We start from the raw sequence: 19,015 nt of genomic DNA, 5'->3' as shown, positions 1-19,015 counted from the left end.
TCCAATGTCTTATTTATCATATACTAAGTTTCCTAATTTGTACCACATTCTTAACTGGGTTTCGTTATATTTATCTGTTCAACTTCAGTTAAATCAATCATTGTTTAATTAGTATGGGTTTATGATATATCCCAATCTCCTTTACAGAAAGTGTTCTCTTTTCTACCCCCTAGCACCCACTTCATTTCCTTTTCACAATATCTCTGGACTTTGAAATGGACATTTAGATCACTCTGTAATGCTCCACAATATTTCTGCTTGGCTTTTTTTTTAAAGGTTATTTATTTATTTTGGGAGAGACAGAGCAAGTGAGGGGGAGGATAGAGAGAGAGGGTGAGAGAGTACTGAGCCTGACACTGGGCTCAAACTCACGAAACTGTGAGATCATGACCTGAGCTGAAACCTAGAGTCTGATGCTTAACCGACTGAGCCACTCAGGCGCCCCTCCACTTGGCTTTTTATTTTACTTATTTTTATTTTTTTAAATATGAAATTTCTTGTCAAATTGGTTTCCATACAACACCCAGTACTCATCCCAACAGGTGCCCTCCTCAATACCCATCACCCACCCTCACCCACCCTCCCCCTCCCTCCCACCTCCCATCAACCCTCAGTCTGTTCTCAGTTTTTAAGTCTCTTATGTTTTGGCTCCCTCCCTCCCTAACCTCTTTTTTTTTCTTCCCCTCCCCCATGGTCTTCTGTTAAGTTTCTCAGGAACCACATAAGAGTGAAAACATGGGAACTGCAATTATTGCTCAAAATAGTTCAGTGAGAACGGCTATTTTTACAACTTTGAATCTTTTTTCTCCATTTACATGGTTTCATTTTCCATTTCAATCTGCATTTCAAATGTTTCAGAAAAGTTCGTTTTTTCAATAGAATGCATATGTTGCATAATTATTTCACTTATAAAGGAGACCTTTCTAAATTGTTTTATTTTATTAAGTTATTATTTACTATTTATTATTTATTATGTTTATTAAAATAATCCTGATTTATTTTTTTCATTTAATTACAAGTTATTGAGATGGGATTTGTGAACAATTATATTTTTGATATCATCCTTTCAAGAACATTACTTGATTTGCTCTTTCTGCTATAGTAAATTATTGAAACACAATTCTGCAAGTTTTCTTATTCATGTTCCTGATTTTAATGTTTCATCTATAATCAGACATTGACTATTGGTTTAAAAATTATATTTAAAATATCATATTAAAATATTTCTTAATCCTTCCTATTTTACTAAGAGTTTTTTATCAGGGATAAGCTTTGAAATTTATCCAGTGATTGTTTAGTACATTCATTCCCTATAATCTTTATAGAAATAGCCTCTGAAATCAAGTATTGTTTATCTCTTCTCATGGTCTTTATGTGATATGCTGTGGGATCTAAAATTTTCTCTTGATAGACCCACATAGGAAAACCACGTGATCATTTGATCTGTGGATAGACAGATATGGAAACAGACTGTAGAACAGACTGGACATGGGAAAAATGGAACAGAGAGATCATTCACGAGCCTTTTCAATTGGGAGCCTTTTCAAGATGGGAAAATATGTAGACCAGATGTAAAGGACAAAATGACAATAGAAGTGAAGAAGGAAATGAAATAAGAAATAGTTGAGAATAAAGTTATACAACTGGAGCTAGAAATGAAAGAACAGAGTGCTACCCAGGTATCTACACCAGACACTGGAGAGAATGGTAGTGATATTTATCAAGTCATTGCAGTAAATTAAAATATTATAATTTCAGTTCTGACATATCTACTTGATGATGGAGATGGAACTTGCATTTGTGTATACCACAGACTGCTTTGCATATATTACTCTGGAGCAAGGGATAAACCTACAGATTCAGAATTCAACATGTAGGTACTAGTGAAAATAAGTAAACGAGTATTGAATAAAATCTTTTTCCCCTCAGAGCAATGAGAATCTTTATGAGGGTTTTAAAAAGATACAGGCGGAGGTATGTGATGAAGAATTTGCATTTTTAAGTCCTTCCTATTATCAGACCAAGGTAAACAGGCATAGAAGACTTTCCTGAGAGAATGGTTAAAAGAGGTGTTGTCAACACACTTAAAAAAAAAATACTTAACACAGACTCTGAGTCACACCAGAAGTTAAGGTGAAGGAGAGTAAAAATGATTGCTATGTTAGTGAAAGGTATAGAGAGGTCAGAAAGGCAGAGGAATAATTAGGGAAGGGCTGTTATAAAAATGATGTAATTGCATTCAACAAATTAACAGAAAACCTGGTTTATAGTGGATCAAAGAAGTTACAGTTTATTTTTCTCACATTATAAGAATAAATCTGAAGGGACATTATTGCAGGCTTTAGTTAAATGATTCAACATGCCTTTGGTTTCTAGGTCCTCTCTGAATTTTTGCTGTATTATTTTATTATATGGGCTTTGCAACTTTGTGGTTTCTGCACTTTTAAACATATCATTAGCATTAAATGCAAAAAAAAAAACCCACAAAAACAAAAAACAAACAAAAAACAAACAAACAAAAAAAAAAAAACCAAGACCATGAAAAGAATCTTCTCTACATGAAGCTTTGTCTTTTCATTTGGAAGGAAAGTTCTTCAAACAACATTAGTTTACCATTGAATAGTTCTGGGTCACATGCCCTATCTTAGATTAATTCATGGCCAAGGAAATGGGTTTATAGCAACTGGTTTATAAAAATCACGTATAGATCATGTATAAAAATCATGCTCTCAACTGGAGATAGAGCTAATGTCTTCTATAATCTAGAGATTTAAGCCAACTACCAGAAAAAAATGAAATTTCTGTTGGCAAGAAGTGGGAAGAAGATTGGCTTTAGAAAAGCCAATGAGGGGCACCTGGGTGGCTCAGTGGGTTCAGTGTCCGACTTTGGCTCAGGGCATGATCTCACGGTTTGGGAGTTCGAGCCCCACATCAGGCTCTGTGCTGACAGCTCAGAGCCTGGAGCCCGCTTCAGATTCTGTGTCTCCCTCTCTCTTTGCCCCTCCCACCCTCAAAAATAATAAATAATAAACATTACTTTAAAAAAAGAATTAAAAAAAAGCCAAGGAGCCAAGAGCAAAGGGAGTTACAGAATAAAGGGCATGATAAATATTATCACATCCTGCAGAGAGATCAAGGAAAATGATGCTAAAAATTGATTACTGTATGATGTATTCAGATTCCAGGGGTTCTTCCTATCAACAAGGAATTTTGGAAACTGAATTGTTTTGGCCTACTGGTGAACAAAAAGTGAGGACCACCAATGAGGAGTTAGGAAGAGAAAGAAAATTAGGAGACACAAGTTCAGAAACTTGATTTTTTAAAAAAGAACTAACTATGTAAATAGGTAAAAGGAAGCAAAAAGTTGAAAGTTTAATTGATCAATCCTTAGGGAAGATCCATGGTATATGGGGAAGAGCCAACCTTCAAGATCACAGAGCCATGGTCAGAAGCATGCATCATGTTGTCCTACAGCTCTGGGTAAAAGTCCTGGCTCTGACTTGATCCCTCTAAGACTCAGTTTCTTCATTAGTAAAATGAGTCTAAAAAAAGTTTTCCAAATTGAATTCTGTGGGGTTTAAATGAGATAATATACTTGGTACAAAGCTTTGCATGGAGGATACATCAAAAACATGTCATCTATTAATATTATAATTGTTTAATTAACATTTTTTACTTACTAAGCATTCAGTCTTTGTATCTAACATTTTCATTGAATATAGAGGCATGTACCCATGATAATAGTTATGAATCAAAATTATGAATAATCACAATCTGAGCACCTGATTTCCATGGAAAATTACACACACACACAAATTTAAAAACAAAACCAAAACACATATACAAGGTGAAACAAGGTGAAAGGCATTAAACAATTTTGGCCTAAAGATCTCTATTTGACCACTGAAATAAATTCAGTTAAGGAAAATTAGCAAGTTTAGTGTGAGAATATTAATGTGAAGGTGACAGTAGTAGCCGAGATTATTCAGATGGGAGAACACGTAAGTAAGTGATCAGGGAAAGGTCTAGAAATCCTTGAGAGGTAAAATAAAAGGACCTGAAAATGTAATAGAAGGGAATTAATACCATTTACCTCCATCGAAAATATTAATAATTTTCTTCCCTTTTTATGTAATCATTCTCTTGATCACCATAATGTTTTCATATCCTTAATTTTTTTCTTATTCAATTAAAGGATTTCTAATTGGGGATATGTACCCCAAAGAAAAAACTAGCAAGAAATAGGAAATTTATACTTGTACCACTGATTCTGACTTTTAATCATTTTCTATTCTCAGGTGATTTGAAAATCAGCTCTTCTGCCCAAGTCAATGGATGGATTAAATAATTCTATGGTTTCTGAGTTTGTGTTGCTTGGACTCTCTAGTTCTTGGGAAACTAAAGTTTTTCTTACATTAATATTTTCCTTGATCTATTTAGGAATCATCCTGGGAAATCTCTTCATTGTCTTTTTGGTAATTTTTGATTCTCATTTACATTCTCCTATGTACTTCCTACTGGCCAATCTGTCCTTCATTGACGTGGGGGTTGCCTCTACCACAGTCCCCAAAATGATTAGAGACCTTTTAAATGAATACAAGATAATTTCTTTCCAAAGTTGTATGACACAGATATGCTTCATCCACATCATGGGAGGAGTGGAGATGGTGTTACTCATCGCCATGGCATTTGACAGGTACACAGCAATCTGTAAGCCTCTTCGCTACCTGAACATCATGAACCCTAAAATATGTGTTTCTTTTGTAATTGCTGGCTGGGTCATTGGGGTGATCCATGCTATGTCCCAGTTTGCTTTCATTATAAACTTGCCCTTTTGCGGTCCTAATAAAGTAGACAGCTTTTACTGTGACTTTCCCAGGATCATAAAACTTGCATGCACAGATGGAGCCAAGTTTGAGTTTATTATTGCTGCCAACAGTGGCTTCATGAGCATGGGCACCTTCTTCCTGCTAATCCTTTCCTATATCTTTATTTTGGTCACTGTCTGGAAACGTTCTTCAGGGGACTTATCCAAAGCATTTGTCACTCTGTCAGCTCACATCACTGTGGTGGTTCTATTTTTCACTCCATGCATGTTTCTCTATGTATGGCCTTTCCCCACATCATCAGTTGATAAATACCTGTTCATTGCTGACTTTGCTATCACACCCATCCTAAATCCCATCATATATACGTTAAGAAATAAAGACATAAAGGTAGCCATAAAAAGATTGAGCAAATAAGGACATCATGTCAGACTCTGCTAACTGGTTCTATCATTGAAGCTCTCAACCTATACATCCACCTGTCTTTTATATATTTCTACCTAGGCATCTGACATTTAAAATAGACATAAACTTAATATATTTTCTACCTCACTGATCAAAATTCTACTCCTCTGTAGAGCATTTATTCATTACTTTGGTTTGCATGGGAGATGTGAATCTACTATATAAGGGTATTATTTTATTATTTTAGCAGATAGCAGTAGTATCTACTAAATAATATTTTATGATTGAAACTGTGATTATTTTGACAATAAGTAATATAAGAAAATCCCTTCTGCTTCCCATAAGGTTTGAAAACAAAGTACAACCCAGCTCTGGGGAATGTCAGGAACCATTACATTGAAGGGTTATATATGTAGGAGTAGCAGCTCTACATAGTTACTTAGGTTGGTTTCCCTTAGAAGACCCTAAGACAAAATTGTATTGCATGTAGTTTATTGGAAGCTGATTTTAGTATTCATTAGTAAGGGAACAGGGAAGCGGTATGAGAAAGGAAAGATGCTTATGTTGCTATAACTGGAGTGCAAGCCAACTGTATTCCTCCAGGAGACTGTAGAGATTCTGTGATTTAGAATTGTCCCAATTGAAGGGCAAGGTATTCGAAGTATTTCTTCATTTGTATTAGGTGCATTAACTCCTTGGCCTGTCCAGTCTTTCCCACAGTAAATACTGAACATCTATTTTAAGAAACAAAAGATAAGCAATGAGATAGCCTTTCTGGTGCTGATAGTAAAGAACCATCTCCAATAAAAGTACACTAGGGGCACCTGGGTGACTCAGTTGGCTGAGCATCCGACTTCGGCTCAGGTCATGATCTCATGGCTCATGAGTTCAAGCCCCACGTGGGGCTCTGTGCTGCCAGCTCGAAGCCTGGAGCCTGCTTCAGATTCTGTGTCTCCTTCTCTCTCTGCCCCTCCCCAACACTCTGTCTCTCTCTCTCTCACTCACTTTCTCTCTCAAAAATAAATTAACATTTAAAAAAAAGTAAACTAAAAGCAGCCTCCTAATACTGCTTTGTAACTGAAAGAAGTGTTAATTAAACATTTTACTCTAACAGAGCCAAACTGGTAACTGAGCACAGAGAATTCTGTGATAGAAAACATTTCTCTGCTTTCAATGTGCCTCATCAAACCAGCAGTTCAAAGTGGGCCATTCAGAATCCAGGAGCATGGTTTTGCAAGTCATGACCAGCCTATGGGATCAGGTCCCACAACTGGCCATCATCTGCTACCCACAAAAGACTTCCGACTTCCTCAAGAATGGGAAGTGAAATCTTGGTTCCACACAAAAACTGTAGACATTGATGAAAATAAAATTTTTCTCACACCTACAGAAACTTAAACTGAAAGTTTACTTCCAACTCTAGGACTGTTATACAGTAATTAAATTCACTTTGAATTTTTGGCTCCAAATTTCAGAAAAGGCACATTATCAGATGATGCTCTCAATTTAGGGAAACTCAGTAATTAAGACATTCCAAGAAACATAGCATGGATAATCAGTCTATAAGCCTTTCTCTACCCACAGCACAGATCTCTAACATTTCCTACTCTAGAAGTTACTTTATATGATAAATACATCTACCTTGGGAGGATAACACTATCTAATAAAACTTGCCCAAACAAAGTGTATTGTTTGTTTTACCGTGTTTTGACTGTATTTAGGCCCTGGTTAGATTTTGGAATCAGCTCTATATCCATGAAGAAAAATATGATCACAGGTAATGATGGTTCCAAATGTAATATATCTTATACTCTATAATAAACTCTTCTCTCTTACTTCTCTTCTTCGCTTACATTTAAAACAGTACTTCAAAACCAACCACCATATATACCAAATCAGATTTTTCTGGAAGTTTTATAAAGTTTCCGGAAATATCAAGGGTTTCTTCTCAGGTAATTCCTGGAACATCTGGACTCTAAAGCAAAGACCTTCCTGTACCAAAAGGGATGCCTTCTGTACAGTCTGAGAGCTTCCTATATATTGAGGGAATATTCTAACTTCATGATTCACAATTCACCTATATTAAGAAATGGCTCTGACAAAATGCCAGTTACCAGAAATTTCCAAACAAAAAATTGGTTGCTAATGGTATTCATTGCTAAAAGTTTATGTCAGGAAGAACCTGAATGAATCATAGGGAAGGAAGCCTCCAAAATGCTATGAAAACAGTTATTTTCCATGGAAATAAAATTAAGCTTTTAGAATGTAACAGAATCAGAATGGCACCTTAGAAGTAGAGGTCAGAGGACCTAATATGGTACCCAAATCACGCTGTTTCCCAACTCTGTGACTTCAATTAAAATATGCTGAGATGTAATTTTTCAACATAAAATCCATTTCATTAGGTATGGATAGAGATTAGGTATTACAATGTGAATGCAAGCTCCTAGCATGTTAACTGTATTCAGGTTCTCTTTTCCTGATCTTTTTTTGATCTCCACATGTTTACCCCCTCTTTAATGAAAGTTCTATCTTGACTATTTTAAGATAAAAATATAGCCTCTAGGAACCTAAAGATAAACTTTCACACCTTAAACATCCTGTGTTTTTAAATTTTATTACCACAGTATTCTTTATCTGGCTATTAACATAAATTAATTTTATGATATTATCACTACCCTGTGATTTTTAAATCAGCACAAAACACTAGTAACACATTTCAAGGAAAGTGATAAGGGGAGAAACCAGGCATGGGCTTTGGTGTAATCTGTAGCAGTCAGGGTCTCTTTCATCTGAAGTGTCCAGAAGTAAGTAGGCTATGCTCTACGAACATGGTCAATAAATCCTTTTGACTTTACTAGAGAAAATTAGATCCTTCCAACTGCCTTTTTGTATGCTTACAAACAAGTACACTAAAATGTAGCTCACAATACCTTGCTTTACCACATACCCACAGGAAACAGCAGTGATAAAAATAAAGCCATAAATGAAAATTTGACAAAGTTATATTAACCAGGGATGGTAGATTCTGTCCCAGCCACCATGGTCATACAATTAACCCAAATTGATGTAATTTCATTATAAAGTATATTAAAGCTATTTTCACAATAAAGTTAAATTTTAATTAGGACACAAAAAGCTACAGCTAACATAAAAATAAACTACAACAGTGACTTTAATATTCTTGACTAAATGATAGCTAAGACCCAAACTGGGAATGAATACCCCACTATGATTAGCCCCAAGCTGAAATAATTATTATAAAAAAAAATGTTCACCAAAATACTACAAGCAAGAGCCTAAAAGTCAAAGGACTTGGCAGGGCTTTATATCTCTTCAGAAGAGCCTCTTCTACAATTGATAAACCCAATAAGAGTTTGCCAACTCTTGCAAATACAGTCTATATACCACCAACTTCAGCAAACCCTAAAATTATAATAAGCATAAACATTAAAACTTTAGGTCGAGTTGTAGCTTATGGGACAGAAAGAAATGGGCTATGATTTGTATTTCCCTGATGATGAGTGAAGCTGAGCATCATTTCATGTGTCTATTGGCCATCTGGAGGTCTTCTCTGGAAAAATGTCTATTCATGTCCTCTGCCCATTTCTTCACTGGATTATGTTTTTGTGGGGTGGAGTTTGGTGAGTTCTTTATAGACTTTGGATACTAGCCCTTTATCCAATATATCATTTGCAAATATCTTTTCCCATTATGTTGGTTGCCTTTTAGTTTTGTTGACTGTCTCCTTTGCAGTGCAGAAGCTTTTTATCTTGATGAGGTCCCAATAGTTCATTTTTGCTTTTAATTCCCTTGCCTTTGGAAATGTGTCGAGCAAAAATTGCTGCAGCTGTGGTCAAAGAGATTGTTGCCTACTTTCTCCTCTACGATTTTGATGGTTTCCTGTCTCACATTCAGGTATTTCATCCATTTTTATTTTTGTATATGGTGTAAGAAAGTGGTCTAGTTTCATTCTTCTGCATGTTGCTGTCCAGTTCTCCCAGCACCATTTGTTAAAGAGACCATCTTTTTCCCACTGGATACTCTTCCCTGCTTTGTCAAAGATTAGTTGGCCATACATTTGTGGGTCAAATTCTGGGTTCTCTATTCTATTCCATGGGTCTATGTGTTTGTTTTTGTGCCAATACCATCCTGTCTTGATGATTACAGCTTTGTAGTAGAGGCTAAAGTCTGGGATTGTGATGCCTCCCGCTTTGGTCTTCTTCAATATTGCTTTGTTGGCAGGAATGCAAACTGGTACAGCCACTCTGGAAAACAGTGTGGAAGTTCTTCAAAAAATTAAAAATAGAACTACCCTATGACTCAACAATAGCACTGCTAGGAATTTACCCAAGGGATACAGGAGTGCTGATGCATAGGGGCACATGTACCCCCAAAGTTTATAGCAGCACTTTCATCAATAGCCAAATCATGGAAAGAGCCTAAATGTCCATCAACTAATTAATGGATAAAGATGTGGTTTATATATACAATAGAATACTACTTGGCAATGAGAAAGAATGAAATCATGTCATTTGCAGCAACATGGATGGAACTGGAGAGTGTTATGCTAAATGAAATAAGTCAGTCAGAGAAAGACAGATACCATATGTTTTCACTCATAGGTGGATCTTGAGAAACTTAACAGTAAAACATGGGGGAAGGGAAGGAGGAAAAAAAAAGTTACAAACAGAGGGAGGGAGGCAAACCATAAGAGACTGTTAAATACAGAGAACACACTGAGGATTGATGAGGGGTGGGAGAGAGGGGAAAGTGGGTGATGGGCACTGAAGAGGGCACTTGTTGGGTTGAGCAATGAGTGTTGTATGGAAGCCAATTTGACAATAAATTATATTTTAAAAAAATAGAAAGAAATGGGCTATACCTCTATTCTAAAAACATTAAATTTTATACTGAAGTCTTTATAAAAATAAAAACTAAAGGAGAATTGAGTAAAAACTTATGATGAAAAAGCTTAATTAAATAGGTCATGAGGCAAACACATGCCACCTTCCTCAAATATCAAAACTTACATATAACTTATTAATAATCATTATATATATAAGAGGAGGTAATAAGGTAAACATCCTGGAAAGTGTGTTTAGACAGATCAAAGTGTACCTTGAATAAAGCACCTGGTTTACACCCAGGAGATTTTATTTAATATGAGCACTTGAACTAAAGCTAGCCCAAAGTTACCAAACTCAATAATTATAAATGAATTAAACAAAACACTTATTTAAAATTAAAAATATTTGGGGCACCTGGGTGTCTCAGTTGGTTAAGCATCTCTTGATTTAGGCTCATGTCATGATCTCACACTTGTGAGATGGAGCCCTGCATCAGGCCCCATGCTGGCCATGGAGCCTGCTAAAGCTTCTCTATCTCCCAATTCCTCTGCCCCTCCCCCCCCTCCTCAAAAAATAAACATCTAAAAATTAAATTAAATTATGAGTATAGGAGATGAAATTTCTAATTGGTGCTATAGAAAAGGTACCATAAAAGAATGATAAAAGAAATATTAAAAGCACTAAATAGCAAAGTTTACACTTTTATTTTTGCCTAATTATTTACTTAGAACAATCAAAAAGAACTTAACTACCTTGAAACCAGACAAGCTACCCATAAACAATTACAAAGAACAAAGTCACCTATGTAGCCAAAGAGTGAGAAGATTTACAGGTAGAGGTGAAAAGCCTATCACGTCTAGTGATAGCTGGTCATCCAGAACAGAATTTTAGTTCATTTTTAAACTTATCTTAAAAAATAATAATTTCAACATAAATTTAAATACTTTTCTAAACAGGTACAGCCTACAGGCACCTGGGTGGCTCAGTTAGTTAAACATCTGACTCCTGATTTCTACTCAAGTCATGATCTCACATTACATGAGATCAAGCCCCACATCAGGCTCTGAGCTGACAATCTAGAGTATGCTTGGGATTCTCTCTCTCCTTCTCCCACTTGCCCCTCCACTCAAAATAAATACATTCTCATTCTCTCGCTCCCTCAAAATAAATACATAAGCTTTAAAAAATAAATAAAAATAAATTAATTAACTAAAAGGTACAATCTTTAGATATAGGATACAACCTTCCTTGGATAGTAAGAATGAACAACACCTTAGTTGGCCTAGAAGTGGTCACCAATTAAAGTATCCAAGGTCAACAATATATTTATCAAAATTCCAACACTAAGGACCAACTACTAACCTAATACTGGATTAATCTATTAATTAATAGAAGCAATACCATTCACTTGAGTAACATGAGTTATTTCTCCTTGCATAAGCTTATATTAGAATGGACAATCACTGATAGTTAACAAAATAAATTTAACCCAATAATTCATTACTTATTAAATTAATTGTTGACCCAACACAGGTATGCATTTAAGGAAAGATTTTTAAAAGTCAAAGAAACTCAGCAAACACAAACCTCACTTGTTTAGAAAAAACATTACCTCTGGCATTTCTAGTATTAGAGGCACTGCTTGCCCAGTGACATCTATTTAATGGCTACAGTATCCTCACTGTGTAAAGGCAACATAATCATTTGTTCCGGAAAAAAGGAACTCGTATGAGTGACCATATAAGGGTTTACTTACTCTTACTCTTAATCAATGAAAATGACTTTCCTGTGAGAAGGCAAGAATGACATAAGAAAAGAAGACCCTATGGAGCTTTAATTAATCAGTCCAAAAATGAACAAAAAATTTAACCAAATAATAGACAATTAAACGGTAAATGGACTAACAATTTTGTTTGACATGACCTTGGATAAAAAAAATAACCTTCAAGTAATTAAAATCTAGACCAACCAGTCAAATAGTTTATCACTTATTGATCCAAAATACTGATCAACAGAACAACTTACCCTAGGGATAACAGCACTATCTTATTCAAAGCTTCATAAGGTTTATGACCTCAAGGTTGGGTCAGGACACCCTAATGCTGTAACCATTATTAATGGTTGGTTTGTTCAACAATTAAAGTTCTATGTGATCTGAGTTCAGATCTGAGTAATCCAGGTCACTGTCTATCTGTTCTACGTTACCCCCAGTAGAAAAAGACAAGAGAAATAAGGACTGCATTACAAAAGTGCCCTCACATTAATAAATAAGATAATATTAATCTAATTAATTTATACCTATCCCCACCAAAGAAGATGGCCAAGTAACTGTGTAAAACTTAAACGTGGGGTGCCTGTGTGGCTCAGTCAGTTGAGCATCGAACTCATTTCAGTTCAGGTTATGATGCCACTGTTGGCGAAATTGAGCCTTGCATCAGACTCTGCTCTGATAGTGTGGAGCCTGCTTGGGATTCTCTCTCTCTCTGGCCCTCCCCAACTCGTGCTTTCTCTCTCTCAACATAAATAAATAAATAAACATTAAAAAAAAATTTAATGAAACTTCATTACCAGAGATTTAATTCCTCTTCCTAAACCACATTCATAATTAATATTCTGCCTAATTATACCTATGCTCCTTCCTGAAACATTCCTCACACTAATCACGTGAAAAGTATTAACCTATATACAACTTCATAAAGAACTAAACACCACTGGCCCCCATGACCTACTATAATCTATCACAGATGCTCTGAAGCTATTCATTGAAAAACTCTCACAATCACTAGCACCATAAATATCCATATTTATTGCTGTACCAGTCCTATCCCTAACTTTATCCCTGAGGATATAAGGGATTCTTAAATACAGAGAACAAAGTGGGGGTTGCTGGAGAGGAGGAGGGTGAGGGGAAGGGTTACATACGTGATAGGCATTAAGGAGGGCACTGGTCACGAAGAGCACCGAGTGTTGTATGAAAGTGTTGAATCAGTATGTTGTACAACTGAAACTAATATTACACTGTATGTTAAATAACTGGAATTTAAATAAAAACTTCAAAAATATACATGTATGTGTAACTACAGAACTGGATACTTAAAAGATTTAATTTTGCTATATGTAAACTGTGTTTCTGTGAAAACTATAAATTACAAAAACATTTATAAAATGAAATACTTTATTGCATTACAAGTGTTTTTACTTTTTTTTAAGTTTCATGGTGATTGTGTACTTCCTCAAACTCACCTCTGAACCAGCATCCTTACTCAGAGGGTATCTCTTGTTGGTCTTTCATGTCACAGCTGTAAGGTTTAGGAAAGTCACTTAGCCTCTTTTTGCCTGTTTTCTCCTCTGTAAAAATAGACCTATGTTGTATCATGATGATACGAGATGCTGTCTGGAAAGTGAGTCGTCGCACACAAGCAAGTGAATAGGCATTGAATCTTTCTGTTCTCAGACTGAGAGGTTCTGGATTCTAGGCCTCAGGGTATAAAATGGATCATGGAGCAAATATATTAAAGGCTTTGAGATCTAGACATGAAACAGATGAAATCTTAGAGGGAGACAATGAGACAGCAAGAAGACAAGCAAAAGCAGAGCCAATAAGGGATAAGAGAAGAAAGAAATGAAACATTTTTATCAATAGCCTTTCACATCTAATTTCTTTAAAATCAACATTGCAAACAAACACAAAAGACAGATAAAGTGCTAAATTCTCTAAAGACATTAAGTTGATAGGTATACTCATTTTAACTGATGGGAACAGTAACAAGGATGCCCTGTAGGATTGGTAGCTGTTACCTGCAAGACTGGATGACATTGGAAAGGACAGATGAAGAGATACTTCAAAATTTGATCTAAATAAATCTAATGTTAATAGTTTAAATCCTAGTAACTTAACATGCATTTTTATATTATTTCTTTAATAAAAGAGTGAATTAAGAACTATCCTTTCATTATCTTTTAAACACTTAGAGAAATGCCTATATTATGGTTTACACTCAAACTACTAATATACAGGACCCTGCATAAGGAAGTACCATGAAGGTTGAGACCTAACATTTCTCTGAAATCCAAGAAGCGAGGTTCAAGTAGGCCCTTAAATATGAGCCTAGTTGCAACATGCCAAAGACGAGCTAGCTGTCACCTGCCCATCTATGTAAATCATCTAAATTCTGCTAGGATTGATACCAATATCTTAGTTCCCTTTATGTCATGGTACATACAAGGCAAAAGAAAGAAAATTACATTCTCCTAATACATGAAGAAATAAAAGGCTCGAAATGCCTTTCTCTTATACTTTCCCTTGTATTTAACTAGACTAACTTGAATCTACTTTGAAAAGGGTGGATTTTTATTGCATGATGCCCTCAACACCCAGCTTTTCCTCAGGGAAACTTGGAAGCTAAGGATCCCCCAAGAGCATGATAGGGAAAACCTTTCCAAATACGTGGCTCTACTTAAAACACAGAGATAGAGATGGAAAGCCTCCAATACTCTTCAGAGTGCACACTTGGCACACTGAGGAGGACACAGTCCCTCCAATAATGCTCATGGCAGAAAATTACTTGGAATTTATTTCACCTAAAGCAGACTCTGGAGTCAGCCCTCTCAGTAAACGAAGAAATCGGTTTCAGAGGTGATCTGTGTAGTGTAAGTATATCCCAGATAATTGATGTTTGAACTCACACTTTTAATGTCTTCCCTACAGGTTAAGACTAAATTCTTTTTTTTTTTTCCTAAAGCATTTTTTTTCCATACCTATCTATAGAGCTTAGAGTTCTGAATGTGTTATTTGGTTCATGTCTTCTGGGAAAGATTATGGGTTTTCTCTCCCAACAAATCCCTGGGACTTCCGAATTCCTAACAGCATTTCAAATACTAACAACAGCATTGCCTTTCTATGACCTTAAATGCTGCCAGATGCCCAGGTAGGGGAAGATGGGTTCTCAAAAACCCTCCAACCTATCCTGATATTTTCTAATTCCTTTTGGATTTTACTTGTTTTACCCCTGATCAAAGCAGCAAATGGAGAAATGTTTCAGTCAAAAACTGTAGGGCAAAGTACCTAAAATTCAAAACAATGAACCTGAATAGATTTTAATGTGAAACGGTGTATCTCACTCCTATCGTTACTAGCCATTTACATTTATTTGTGTCTCTGTTACCTCTTCATAGAACAAAAAGTCTTACCTCAGAAGACTTTAATGTTTATTTTTGAGAGAGAGAGAGGGCAGAGAGAGAGGGAGAAACAGAATCTGAAGGAGCCTCCAAGCTCTGAGGTGTCAGCACAGAGCCCCATGTGGGGCTCAAACCCATGGACCAGACCATGAGATCATGACCTGAGCTAAAGTTGGATACTTAACCAACCGAGCCAACCAGGCTCCCCTGTCTTATTTTCTTAAAAAAAAAAAAATTTAAGAAATTGTATTTATTTTCTTAGTCTTGTCAAAATCAAGGTTTCAACCAGGTGCCATTTCGAGCAGGAAAATTATATTGGAAGCTTTGGAGTCACAAAGACCTGTTTATATTCTAGTTTTTTTTAGTTTTTAATTTACAACTTGGAAAATAGATAATTTGGGTATGTATGTACATAGTTTGTGAGGTTTATGTGAAGTATTCTAACCAAAAAATATATTAAAGGACATTAAATTGAAATAAATAATTAGAATTCAATAGTGAGATGATATTAACAAGGACAACATAAGCACATGTTGATTTTTCTAACAAAGTCTTACTTTTTATGGAAAAATACTTAGAAGGAGAAAGAACAAAACCTAATAGGAAAAAGTAAAACAGAAAAGAAGGAGTAAAAAGAACGTCAATCCTTCAAAATGGAGAAAATGCATAAAATCACAATAAGAAATTAAAACCACATACACTTCCCATTTCTCATCATCATATGACAATAACATCGCATTGGACAGCCTGTGAAAACACAGGTAATTCACACATTGCTGGTGGAAATGCAAAATGCTTTAAGACCGGCAGAAGGATTACAAACACATGAATAAATAAGATAGATAACTGTTTTCAAGGTGCTTAACATAGATGTGCTATATAATTAGAGCTAATTAGTCCCTTTTATAACATGAACTTTAAAAAAAATTAGGTTATGAGAAAGATGGAGATATGAAGAGAGACCAAAGAAGAAATGGAAAAAGAGAAGGAAAAATGAAAAAAGACCTTGGCCTCCTGGCTTACAGAAAATAGTAAACATATGTATTTCCACAGAGCTCAAGTTAAACAATAGAAATGAAGAGTTTACATACAAACGAACTTAGAATTTATATTTTCTCCTGAAGAACAGTCAGGAGTAAAAGTAGCTTTCATATATCCTTCATTTAGGACAGCCTCAAAAAAGAAATCTCTGTTACCAATGAGAACCGAGAACTGGGGACCATCAAGGCATGTTAATGTTACTCAGGCCAAGGGAAACAGGAGTTTGTGGTCATATTCTTCCACGGGCAGATTCCAAATGCAGGGAAATACTGGATACTAGGAACGCACAGTCTGTAACTGGGGTCTCTTTGGAAACACAACTATCTTTTCTCAAGTCATTTGATGAACGGTTTTTCCCAGAGTCAGTGAAATAATTGGTTCAGTCTGCTAACACATTTTCACAAAGCAATATTTGTTTCTGGGAAGCAAGTTTTGTGTCAGAAATGTAGCATTTGATTATTTCCCGGATTCTGGGAAATAACTTCTGAAGATATTTAAAGCTACTCATTTTCCTGCAGAAGAGGCACATTCAAGCCTCGGAGAAATTATTTACCCAATATATTACTATTGAAATTTTTAACCAGAATATTCATTTTTTATTGCCATAACAACTATACTTAAGCTAGGTAAGGCTTTTGACCTACACTTCTATACTTAGCTCTCCTTCTGGGCCATCGGACTGTGCCTACTTATAAATTCACAAAAACTTTATTTTCCATTTTGAGCTTTTGTACAATGGTATGATTTGAATTTTTGACGTGAGTACTACTTATCTGCTCTCCAGAACCTGAGCATTAATTACATTTTTCTTTCCATTCTAGAAGTTCTTAGTTCTTCCTTTGGGTCACATGAGAACACAACGTACTAAATGGAGGAAGCTAACCAGTCTGTGGTGTCTGAGTTTATTTTTCGTGGACTTTGTAATTCAAGAGAGCTCCAGAACTTCCTCTTACTGCCATTTTCCATGCTTTACCTGATGACGGTTGTGGGCAACCTCCTTGTCGTGTTCTTGTTCATCACTGACCCTCATCTCCGTTCCCCAATGTACTTCCTCTTAGCCAATCTCTCATTTGTGGACTTCTGCGTTTCCTCAGTAACTACCCCTAAACTGATCATAGACTTCCTAAAGGATAATAAGACCATCTCCTTTGGTGGCTGCATGAGCCAGATCCTCTGTGTGCATTTTTTTGGAGGGAGTGAGATGGTGCTACTCGTGACAATGGCCTATGACCGTTATGTGGCCATCTGCAAGCCACTCCATTATTCCAGCATCATGGACAGACAAAAGTGCGTCTGGCTGGTTTTGATATCATGGGTCATTGGCTTTGTGCATGCCATGAGCCAACTAGCTATGATTTTAGATCTGCCCTTCTGTGGACCCAGAACAGTGGACAGTTTTTTCTGTGATATCCCTTTGGTGATCAAATTGGCCTGCATGGACACACATACTCTAGGAATATTGATAAATGCTGACAGCGGGGTCTTGGCAACAACTTGCTTCATTATCCTACTCATCTCCTACACCTATATCCTAGTAACAGTGCGCCTTCACTCTAAGAATGGAGCATCAAAGGCACTGTCTACCTGTACCGCCCACATCACTGTGGTGCTGCTGTTCTTTGGACCCTGCATCTTCATCTATCTGTGGCCACTTAGCATCACTTGGGTGGACAAGTTTCTTGCTGTGTTTTACACAGTAATCACACCTCTCCTGAATCCAGCCATTTACACACTGAGAAATAGAGACATTAGGAATGCCATAAAGAGACTGATAAGTCAGCATATGGATTCAAAGGATAATTTCTAGTTTTCTCATTAAATCAGAAATTGCACCCTTTACATACAAATTTGGCCACATTTTTACCTATAAACTGAACTGGAAACATGACCTGTTCATCATACCGACAGCTTTAAGTATTCCCAGATGTATGGTTTGTGTTTATTCCATTATGAAAATGTGTTCAAAACTCCAACACTTATATTCTTACCACTTGGAGAGGACAATAACTGCAAATAATAATTTGTACAAATATTCCTTTACATTTATTCAAATATTTCCAGATGACAACAGGTTTCAGATAGGCCATGTTCTTTTGGGGTATATACCTCACCAATTTCTCCTTTCGAGAGAAGCACTCAACAGAAAGCCCCCAAAATGTATGATATGGCATGCATAAATAGTAAAACATAGAGAAAGAAAATGTGAGCAGTTGGGTGTTTGTGTTAGTAGTCGGATTGGGAAAAACAGTCATGTCAATATCTTATAATCTTTTTGAACGAAACTGCCATTGTAATAGAGCATATATCACAGCACTGGATGTTATAGGCCATTTGCTGAATAAAATTATATTGACACACCTTTATAATATTGTGATTTCTAGTTTATTCCCATGAACAAAAGAAGAAAGTCATGACTTCTTGTGTACTATCTGTATACCAAGACCTAAACTGTTCATAATGACATCTCAATCTCTATACCATTAAAATAAAGTGATGATGACAAAATTGAAAATATACAAATAATTATTGTTATAATTTTTAACTTCCTAAAAAAGTTTTTAAAAAGAGAAGTAGAAACTATATCAAAAGATGTTTAGAGAGTGTTATGTTTCCCCAAACTAGATAATCATGGAAGCATCACTCAGATCTCTGTACATACATTCATGGGGACATATCATGGCTCCCAGGATATTTTTTTTAATATTTGTTTACTTA

General features: G+C 35.9%; 2 protein-coding genes across 2 annotated transcripts; both read left to right on the top strand.

Moving 5' to 3' along the window:
• Positions 1 to 4,331: 4,331 nt before the first annotated feature.
• On the top strand, positions 4,332 to 5,243 carry LOC109255731 (olfactory receptor 4F21-like). The gene has a single exon (XM_019430516.2). It carries the CDS (start codon positions 4,332 to 4,334, stop codon positions 5,241 to 5,243), a length of 912 nt encoding a protein of 303 aa, XP_019286061.1.
• An 11,925-nt stretch (positions 5,244 to 17,168) lies between these two features.
• LOC109255611 (olfactory receptor 4K3-like) lies at positions 17,169 to 18,107 on the top strand. The gene has a single exon (XM_019430442.2). The coding sequence runs from the start codon at positions 17,169 to 17,171 to the stop codon at positions 18,105 to 18,107; it is 939 nt and encodes a 312-aa protein (XP_019285987.2).
• Positions 18,108 to 19,015: the final 908 nt, after the last annotated feature.

Source organism: Panthera pardus, unplaced genomic scaffold (assembly GCF_024362965.1).
Source record: "Panthera pardus isolate Hobbes unplaced genomic scaffold, ASM2436296v1 HiC_scaffold_24, whole genome shotgun sequence".
In the NCBI taxonomy this organism is placed as follows: domain Eukaryota; kingdom Metazoa; phylum Chordata; class Mammalia; order Carnivora; family Felidae; genus Panthera; species Panthera pardus.
The sequence above is the reverse complement of the archived record's forward strand: the minus strand, read 5'-3'. Positions and strand labels throughout refer to the sequence as shown.